Below are 10,648 nucleotides of genomic sequence, written 5' to 3' on the forward strand. Positions count from 1 at the left end.
GATCCTAGTTCTAAAAAAGAATAGCATATGTGTTTATGTGAGAATGTGTGTTGGTAAGAGTATATGAGCATAGGAGAACACTGAGCATATCCCACAGGATTGATTAGTGTCTTCTAGATCGTTTTGTGGTTGTACTTAGATGATGCATTAAGTGAAGCAGGTTCTAAAACAGTAGGGCTGTAAGATCAGGTTCTTAAAATTGTGAGTGAGGATCTGTGTAAGAACATTCAGAGGAAAAATTCTAGAATAGGTTATTTTAGGGAATTTTGACAAACTTCTGACTTCTATGAATTTGTTTTTCATGAGTGTATTTTGTAACTAGAAAAGTAAAAGACAAGGAGAGTAACTCCTGCTAGTTCGTTGCCTACAGCCAGATGGGTCCCCAGCATGTAGCTTCAGTACTTCAAAGATTAAGGCAAGCCCCAAACTGAGTTCCTATACAGTTGACCCTTGAACAACATGGGGGTTTGGGGTGCTGACCCCCCACATAGTCAAAAACCTGCATATAACTTTTGACTCCCCCAAAACTTAACTAGTAACATAGTGTTGACTGGAGGTGTTACCAAGAACATAGTCAAATTAACACATTTTGTATTTTATATGTGTTATGTACTGTATTCGTACAATAAAGTAAGCTAGAGAAAAGAAAACGTGATTAAGAAAATCATAAGGAAGAGAAAATACTTTTACAATGTTGTACTGTATTAGGAGAAGAAAAAAAAAAACAACTGCGAATAAGTGGACCCAGACAGTTCAAACCCATGTTGTTCAAGGATAAATGTGTTTACTGCACAGGATCTGTTCGAGAATTCCAACTCTTAACTGCTGTACTCGTTAGTAATTGTGATTGTGGGAGTTGGTATTTCTTACACGGTTGTATTACCAACAGTACTCAAAGTGGTTAAAAAAATGAAAAACTGTAGGTTAATAGTTCGAGGTGAGATGCAAAAAATCAATAGACAATGAAGTCATTCAGTGCCTAGCATAAAAGAAAAACTAAAAGTAGAGGAAAATAGAGACAGTAGTAGGAGAGGCAATACAGATTAGAGTTAAAAGTGTGAACTTGGCCTTCATATAGATCTAGGCGTACTTCTTGGCTTTGTTTCTTATTGGGTGCCTTTGGGCAAGCTACATAACCCCTCCCCCCTTTCCCTCCCTTTCTCCCTCCCTCACTCTGTCTCTCAAAAGTATGGAATGCTTCAGGAATTTGTGTTTCATCCTTGTGCAGAGGCCATGCTCATCTTCCCTGTATCATTCCAGTTTTAGCAGGTGTGCAGCCAAAGAAAACACTACATAATCTCTCTCTTTTTTTTTTTTTAAGAGAGGGGGAGGGGTGGAGGGGTAGAGGGAAGAGAGAGACTCTTAAGCAGGTTTCATGCCTCTCAGCACGGAGGCCGAGGTGAGGCTTGATCCCACAACCCTGAGATCATTACCTGAGCCGAAATCAAGAGTCAGACCCTCAACCGACTGAGCCACCCAGGCGCCCCTACGTAACCTCTCAGCTTGGTTTTTCCATTTGTACACTGTGGATACTGATAGTACCTGTAGATTTGTTGCTTAGATTAAATGAGAAGGCAGACAAAGCCTCTAGCAGGCACTGAATTGTAGCTGTTAAGAGGCATGGATGGAAGTCATTTTTGTTTGGATCCCAGCAGCAGTTTGCATTTTCCTCCCTCCTCTATGAGGCTTTAAATATTTCCACCCACATGCGTCAGCTCACGTGCATCTATTCCTCTTCTCTTGGGAAGGTTCTAATAGAAGACTGTATTCCAGTACTGAAGAGGTACGCCAAAGAAGGGAGAGAGTTTGATTATGTGATTAATGATTTGACAGCCGTTCCAATCTCCACATCTCCAGAAGAAGGTAGGTTCTGTTTTTTCTTATATAACCAAGATAATGTTCATGAAAATGTTTTACTTGGCGCATTGTGAGAATGGAAGGATCTTAGAGCTTGTCTCCTTAATTGGTTCCTTAATTTTTTCAAGGTCGGTCAGCTGAGGCCCACAGTGGAAAAGATGGCTGGATTTCAGTCACTGAATGAGCAAATTTACTCAGTTGTTGGAGAGAAACATTAAATAAAATGACTCACAATTACATCATTGAGAAATTAGCTTGTTTGAGAATTTTTTTCTTTTATGTGATTTTTAACCTGTACTGGGACAAACTGGTGAGCTTTCTCTGCAACACCAGAGATAATTCCCCATTCTCAAACCACATGCTCCAAATCAACTGCTGGTGTGGCATTTCGGTGTTAGTGTTTTTTTCTATAATCTTGCCTTCCTGCTGAGCTGGCAGACCGAGTCCCCACGTGATGACTCTTGGTGTTTCTCTCTTGGGATGTTGCTGCTTCCCCCTTAAGCTTTTGTCTTTCAGATTTCAACCACTGCCTTTTTGGTCAAATCTTTATTGGTATCGTTAAAGCAGTGCTAAGCACATGAATATTTGCTTTTGACCTTGCTTATGTGCACGTGTGTGCAGGACACCCAAAAACGACAGTAAATTTTCATGAGTAAGCTCTTGAATATTGGGTCTTAAGCTCTTGGCTATTTCTTTCTTTTTTGGGTATTGTTGTGGATATTTGACTTTTTAGATGTTGTTTCTGATGAATGCAAACCTATATTTTATATAACTTAAAATTTTTTTTTAACATCCAGATTCCACATGGGAGTTTCTCAGACTGATTCTTGACCTCTCAATGAAAGTACTGAAACAGGATGGGAAATACTTTACACAGGTAGACTACTTAATTGTTTTTCCCCAAAACTCTCAATGAAAATTGCATATTTTGAAATTTGCATGTATTTTATTGAAATTTATATCTGTTAAGGATAGAACGTCGTAACTGAATTATGTTCTTTCAAGCAGTAGTTTATAAATAGCTGACCTGTCATCTCTTGGGAATTCATGAGTCCGTGCGAGTCCCCCGTGCCCACTGTCCAGTTGAGCAACCTTGGGCTCTGGCTGTAGTATGCGCTGCTGCCACCAGATGGAGACACAGATTGGGATTGGGGTTTTTTTGGACTTCTCGCTCTTCTAACCCTCTAGGAGATTCTTCATTGGAAAGCCAGTTTATCAACATAAGTTTCATAAACTGCTTTGCCTGTAGTATGAGCTCCTACCACCAGATGGAAGCAAATTGTTTCTTTCTCATTCTCTATGGGATTCTTAAAATTTAAAAGAAAGCTTAAAGTTTGTATATCTTGTTATGTAAAATATATATTACATATATATAACCTACTAAAGCCCTGAAGAAAATTCTGAAGATGATCTGAGTCTCTTTACTTGGTACAACAATCCCTTGATTCATAAGCAGAAGATAAACACTTACTTGGGTGGTATTGCACTATGGTCCCTGTAATTCTTCTTGTTTTGTTTTTTTTTTTTTTAAAGATTTCATTTATTTATTTGACAGAGAGATAGAGAGCACAAGTAGGCAGAGTGGCAGGCAGAGGGAGAGAGGGAGAAGCAGGCTTCCCGTGGAGCAGGGAGCCCGATGCTGGGCTCAGTCGCAGGACCCTGGGATCATGACCCTGAGCCAAGGCAGACGCCTAACGACTGAGCCACCCAGGCAGCCCGGTCCCTGTAATTCTTAAAGTGCTTTCGGTAGACCTCCCCCACCCCTTTAAAAAGCATTAGTATATTTAATGTCAAAAACTAGTAGAGAGGTCTTAACTTTATTCTTCCAAGGAGGCATTTTAATGCAGGCCCGGGGGAGTTGATGGGATCTGAGATTAATAATGCTGAAAACAACTTGGCAACTCTAAGAGACACCTTGATTTGGTCTTCAGTCCATCCTGTTTTCCTTCTTTTCTCCCTGCACGAAGACACCCCCCCCCCCCATGGTGATTAATCCTAGACCTTGCACTTGGTGAAAATATTGGGAAGCTTCGAGGGAAACCAACAACTGTTTATGAATGGATTTTTTTGGCCTGATGTTTAGAAATGATTTTTTTTTTTAACACATTCTAGAAAGCAGGGGTCTGCAAACTGTGGGCCAAATCTCCCCTACTGCTTGTTTTGATAAGATTTTCTTGGCAGACAGCCACACCCATTCATGACATTTTACCTTTGGCTGCTCTTAATCTATAGGGGCAGCATTGAGTAGTTGTGGTGGGGACTGTGTGATCTGCATAGCCTAAACAATTTCAGTCTGGTCCTTGACAGAAGTTTGCAGACCCATGCTTTATAGGAAGTCTATATGGGGAAGGCTTCGAAGAGCTGCGCTGTGGAGTGGGTGGGAATTGAGCTGGCTCTGGTGGGCCCGGTGGGTTTGAATCCAAGGAAGATGGGCTTTCAAGAGATTCAAGTCCTGGGACTTGACCTCCCTCCCTTCTCTTCCCCACTTCCCACTAAAAAAACCCTAGAGGTTCTTTGATACAAAATTATGTATGTGGCATTCTTGTAAATGATTATGCTAAATACCAACCCCCCTCACTTGAGAAGTGGACGTTACTAGTACCCTCGCTTGGCATATCCACATTCCTCCCTAATTCCTGTTCACCTTCCAGAAGGTAACCCATTTCTTTTTTATTCCCGTATTCTTCTTTTTCTTTCTTTTTTTTTTTAAGTAAACTCTGTGCCCAATGTGGGGCTCAAACTCATGACTGCAAGATCAAGATTCACACACTCTCCTGAGTGAGCCAGCCAGGAGCCCCCTTGTACTTTTCTTTTTTTTTTTTTTTTAAAGATTTTATTTATTTATTTGACAGAGAGAGACACAGAGAGAGAAGGAACACAGCAGGGGGGAGTGGAAGAGGGAGAAGCAAGCTTCCTGCGGAGCAGGGAGCCCGATGAGCGGGGCTCGATCCCAGGACCCTGGGATCATGACCTGAGCCGAAGGCAGACACTTAACGACTGAGCCATCCAGGCGCCCCTGTACTTTTGTTTATAGATGTTTCACATATGTGTAATTTCCTAAATCATCATATTGTTTACCTTGCTTTTGAACTTGTTAAGAATGTATTCTTCTGGACCTGTTATTTTTTTTTTTTTACATTACAGAAATCTTATGCTGCTAACTGTAAAATTTAAAAGATAAAAACAGGTGCCTGGGTGGCTCAGTCGGTTAAGTGTCGACTCTTTTTTTTTTTTTTTAAGATTTATTTTTTGAGAGAGAAAGAGCACGAGTGGGAGGGGCAGAAGGAGAGGGAGAGAATCTCAAGCAGGCTCCCTGCTGCGCACAGAGCCTGGCGCAGGGCTCGATTTTACGACCCTGAGAACATGACCTGGGCCTAAGTCAAGAGTCGGATGCTTAACCGACTGTGCCACCCAAGCACCCCATGTGTCTTACTCTTGATTTTGACTCAGGTTGAGCTCCACGTCGGGCTGCGCAATGGGTGTAGAACCTACTTGGGATTCTCTCCCTCCCTCTCCCTCTGCGCCATCCACCCCCATGCTCTCTCTAAAAAAAATAATAATAAAAGATAAAAACAGTACAGAAATCTATAAAGTAAAAAAGCAAGTGTCACCTACCCACACGTAACATGGGGCAAGGAAAACTTTGACCAAACTACTGAATTGGTATTCACCTCTTAGAATGCCTTCCCCTCCAGTGATTCCCTTCCCATCCTTAAGAGGTATTTAATTCTCTGCTATTGGGTTTTTGTTCTGCATCTCCAGTGTCTTTTTTTTTTTTTTTTGGTCCATTGAGACATTTTATTTGCATGTATGTATTCCATCCCTAGAAAAAGAATCCCAGGATTTTCCCTCCTGTGTGTTTTCACCAGCTAAGGGTGTCAGTACAGATTCTTCTGCCATTTTTCTAGATCTTTGAGTTGTACATCAGATCTGGGGCTGATGACTCCACACTTGTTTCACCTGCCTGTGAGGTTCACAACAGTGTTCCCAGCTCTGTGATCATCAGTGATTTCAGATTCACCAATGTAACCGTGCTAAAATGATAAGCCCTACCCCACACCTACGGAATGAAAATCACTTGTGATTCACATGCACATCACAGTGAGAAACCAGACATTGACTTTGGAGCCTGGCTTATTAAGTACCTGGCGTTTGCCTCTCTTCTCGGCATTGTTAGTGCTCTTGAGAACATCTGCCAGGACATTCATGCGCACCGTTACGGCAGCAAAGATCCAATGTCTCTTTCTTAAGAAAAGAAAGAAATGTATTTCCATTTAAAAACACAGGAAAGTAAAATGTATCATTACTTTTTTTGGGTAGGTCTCCATTTGTGGTGAGTTTTCCTTTCTTTTCTTAAACTGCTTTTTGACAATGTTGAGGAAGAACAAATTGAAACTTTCCTATATCCTTACCACATTCTCAGTAATGACGTCCTCCCATATGACCTCAATAAAGAGAGTGTGGTGTCAATTTTAAGATGGCAAGAGAAACCATTGAACTGTGCACCTAGGTGGCATTTTCCATTCTATAGCTTCCCCAGTGGTGATGTGTTCTAAAAACATCCAGGCAGTGTTTTCTATTTGTGAACCTTAAATTACACGTGTGGTGTTTATATACTCTCATGGTGAACTTGATCTTGAAACGAAATTATATACTGGCCAAGGGCACTTTGGCCAAATCCCACTGCAGGACCCTAGATGATGGGTTACTAAACAGGCTGGCACTGAAGGACGATGTCATGCTGAGCGAATGTGCTAAGTTAAAACCACTGATGGTAGCTCTCAGAATAGTTCTTTTTGCCCACTTGCCTGTGGCTGGTTGGTTGGTTTTGAAATGCCCTCCGTGGGGATGCTTACATCACAGGATGCCTTCATTTGTAAATGATTTTCATTTTACATTGTACTTGGCTGTTCTGAGGCTCATTGATAGTGAAGTTGTTAAGAAGAAATAGAATCAGCACATATTCAGTAGTCTTCATAATGTTAAGAACTTCAGAGGTTAAAAGGGAAATAGGTGGTATTAAGTACCCATTATGAAAAGCCCTTGGGGGAAATTGTGCTAAAATGATAAGCCCTACCCCACACCTACGGAATGAAAATCACTTGTGATTCACATGCACATTACAGATTAAGAAGCTTTGCTTTAGGGGCGCCCGGCTGGCTCAGTCAGTGGAACGTGGGACTCTTGATCTTGGGCACCTGAGTTTGAGCCCCACGTTGGGCGGCGAGATGACTTTACAAAAATAAAAAAGCCGCAGCACCACTGCCCTGGAGCTACGCAGATGCTGCACCCATAGCTCTGCTCGGTTCTTGGCCTGCATTTCATTCACCCATTTTTCCTTCGTGGTCACAGAGCGGCTGCTGCAGCTTCCAATGTCCCCTCTAGGTTCTAGGCAGGAAGTAAGCGAAGAGGCGGGTCACTCTGTTTATCCTTGGTTGTCCAGAAGCGGAAACCTTCCCGGTCACCCCCCCCCCCCCCCCGACTTCGCTGTCTCTCCCTGACCGCTCCTGGCTGCTGGGGGGAGCTGAAAAAGTGGTGGCAAGAAAGGGAGAAAAATTAGAACAATGAAGTCAGGAGAAGATGTTTGATAAGGAGTGGAATTGCGGGCTAGCCTTAGTCCATATATTCTGAATAAACTTGTTCTCATAAGCCTGCAAATCACATACCTGGGGGAAAGCATGGAGATGGGAATATAGTTCTGTGTCATTGTCTTAGATTAGGGTTGTAGTTTTAAGCCCTTCTGGAAATCGAGAACATTATCGTTCTGATACTTCATTCTCAACACCGTGGTGACGACTGGGCAAACATTTTGAATGGCGATGTGTATGAACCTTTGCTAATTGTGTGGTGTTGATAAAATGACTGCGTTACTAGTGAGAAAGTGGTCTCCCTGCTTTCTGTCACTTCATACTCTGAATAATTTGAAATGGCTTGGTAAATGAGGTAGAAGAATAATGAGCTAATGGATCTATAAGTAGAACTGGATGCAATTTGTCAAAGTACAGAAGCCTTATCTCATTTTCAAAGATGAACTTTCATCTAAAGCTAAAATTGTTTTCGTTTATTAGAGACCTTCAAATGAGCGGGGGGCCCTCAGTGAGACTCGAGAATCGCATTGTTTGCTTTTCTTTCTTTGATTTAGGGTAACTGTGTCAATTTGACAGAAGCCTTGTCGCTCTATGAAGAACAGCTCGGGCGCCTGTATTGTCCTGTGGACTTCTCAAAGGAGATCGTCTGTGTTCCTTCATACTTGGAATTGTATCCTTAGACCAAAACACTGTGTTGTCAGCTCACAACACCCAAGTAAATCCCATGCCACTTCAGCATTTGAATCCAATAATAAATGGGATTCGCTCTTTACTCCATAAGGCCATGGTATTCCAATGTGGCTGCACATTGGAATTTCCTGAAACTTTAAAACCATACTGATTCCTGGGTCCCACCCTCAGCTTCTGGGGCATGGCCTACCATGGCTCCCCAGGTAGTTCTACTGAGTAAACCCCGCTGGTTCTCAAGCCCCACCCATCAGAGGCTGGAGCCAAGGCTTGGGCAGCCATCTTAACTGGCCTGCCTGGAGACTGATGTGCATCTAAAGCTTTCGAAGCCCTAGTCGAAAGCACCCCTGAGCTGCAGCAGGCAAAAAGAATGAATATGCTCATTCTGCTTTTATATTAAAATTAACCCCACTTTAATATTAGTTTCTACACTTCACTTGATCCTGATTTGCACTAGAAACCACGAGCTAAAAATAATGCTGGCGATTGCAGAGTTAATGTTGGTGTTCTTCATTAGTTCCCCTTAGTGAAGTTAGTCCAGAGAAATAAAGGAACCCAGAGAAAAACCAGAATGAGGATTGTCAGTGGAAATTTAAAATGCTTTTCTTTCTCCTAAAAGGCGGACTCTGGTCAACAGATATAAAAACTTCCTTATCTGAGGTGGCCAAGTCCAGTTTCCTGTCACGGCAGTCTGCGTTGCTGTCTAGGATCCTGTGACTACTAGGCCCTCGGGGAAGTCCTTGCCTGCAAGCCCCCGGCAGCCTCTGACAGAGACACAGGCCCTAGGAAGCCCCCTAGATCCCCCTGGAAGGAGGGGAGCGGTCTGTCTGTGGGGCAGCCATTTTCTTCCATGGCCTGAGGAGATCCTTGACCTCCCCCTCACTCTCCAGCCATCCACCTTCATCATGGCCTCCTTTTGCAGCATTTTTTACAGTCAGATCTGTTTATATATTGAGAGACTGTAGAAATCATTTGATAAGAGTTGGAGAAAAGGCCTCTGCCCTCTGGGTCCCCTCCATCCTTCCGTCTTTTTCTCCTCCTCTCTCACCCTCCCTCTCATTTTCCCACCCCTCTTGCCGTCCCCCACCCTCCCAATCTCCCACCTCCCTCCCACCCTTCCTCCTGATTCCCTAAAACATCCTAAAACCCAGGAAGCAGTAGCATTACCGGAGGGAATATTTGTATGCCTTTAGCCTTTTCTCCACTTTGCTCCCTTCACCCCACTGGCGTCCTGGTCGCAGGTGAGAGGCGTTCAGGCCGTGAAGTGGCCTTGTCAAGAGGCCTTAATGCTCATTGCCGCAATGCTTCGAACCATGAAACTCCTCCGTCCTCCAGTTTGTAGGCCAGCAAACAGATTTTACGTGCTGCCTGTTCTTCTTTGAATTAGCTGCTCTTATTCCTTGACTCCCTGTCCAGGTGGGTATTTTACACTGTTTGGAAGAAAGCTGGACCTTGAAGACCAGTCTCTCCTAATCACATGTGCTGCACATGATTTGACCTTCACATGCTGTACATGACATCGAAATGAGTCAGGCAATTGATTGTGATTTCCTTCAAGTTTTCTTTTTTTGATTATTATTTTTAATTTAAACAAAGCAAATGGAAAATGTATATTTTGATGCGCTAGGGTGTTAATTTTTTCGAAAGTCAGCTGAAGGATGATTAGACAGCACAGCGAAGGCTGCTAAATGCACTGAACCCCTAGAATGTGATTTTTGTTACTTTTGTGTGTGTGTGTGTGGGCTTTTTGTTTTTGTTTCGGTAGACTTTGAATTTGGTTGTTTGGAGGAATGAACATCATTGTTTTGTTCCGGAGGGAAGTTCTTGGATGGTGTTTCTTTCCCCCAAAATTGACTTAGCTATTAAAATTTGGTGCTTATAAGAAAGAGTTAAGAAAAAAAATGAATAGCAATGCTTCGATTAAAATTATAAATGAGAAATTTCATGTGTTTGTTGTTTTATTTCAGCCAGGTCCCTACTTTCTCACTGCTGATCTCACAGAACAAAGGTGTCTACTGGTCTTTTTTTAGTTCTATTCTATCACTCAGTGCCATTTATCTCTTTATAACGGGATGGCCTTTCGGCCTTTTTTGAACAGTAGTAATGACTTCTTTTACCACCGTGGTAAATGATACACAACCTATTACATTCACCAGTTCTTCATTATAAAATTGACCCGAAGTTAGGAAAAGATTTGGCCTTACTGTAAAGTTGAAAGTCAGAAGCTTATTTCTATTCCCACTCTTAGTGGTGTATTAGATGTGGAAATAAAGATCATTTTGGATTGCTGCAGTGAAACTTTTTAAGATTTTTAGATGCACAGAGATAGGATGCTAGCTTGTGGAGAGACACGCAACAAGAGAGTGTAAACTCCCCTAAGGAAGGGCTTGGTGTAGTGTATTCGTGGGTGGAGATGTAACTGACTCCGATTAGTAGACATCACTGCTTATATTGTTTTCGTAAAAGGTTTATGCTGTATCAAGGGATTGAGTTCATTTATGGTGAATTTGCAGTAA

At 42.3% G+C, this 10,648-nt stretch overlaps 1 protein-coding gene and 1 non-coding gene across 2 annotated transcripts in view; one reads left to right on the forward strand and one right to left on the reverse strand.

Moving 5' to 3' along the window:
• The window catches only part of SMS (spermine synthase), a 49,592-nt gene extending 39,520 nt beyond the window's left edge, over nucleotides 1-10,072 (forward strand). The window contains exons 8-11 of the mRNA XM_035000693.1: nucleotides 1,749-1,863; nucleotides 2,655-2,734; nucleotides 8,000-8,115; nucleotides 9,549-10,072. Coding sequence (XP_034856584.1) covers nucleotides 1,749-1,863; nucleotides 2,655-2,734; nucleotides 8,000-8,115; nucleotides 9,549-9,588 — 351 coding nt within the window. The 3' untranslated portion in view covers nucleotides 9,589-10,072. The remainder of the gene's footprint in view (nucleotides 1-1,748; nucleotides 1,864-2,654; nucleotides 2,735-7,999; nucleotides 8,116-9,548) is intronic.
• On the reverse strand, nucleotides 1,184-1,290 carry LOC118008036. Its single transcript, XR_004678544.1, has one exon. It is a non-coding gene; the product is annotated as a U6 spliceosomal RNA (small nuclear RNA).
• Nucleotides 10,073-10,648: the final 576 nt, after the last annotated feature.

The sequence above is a fragment of the Mirounga leonina genome, unplaced genomic scaffold, assembly GCF_011800145.1.
Source record: "Mirounga leonina isolate KUSES-001 unplaced genomic scaffold, KU_Mleo_1.0 Mir_101595, whole genome shotgun sequence".
In the NCBI taxonomy this organism is placed as follows: domain Eukaryota; kingdom Metazoa; phylum Chordata; class Mammalia; order Carnivora; family Phocidae; genus Mirounga; species Mirounga leonina.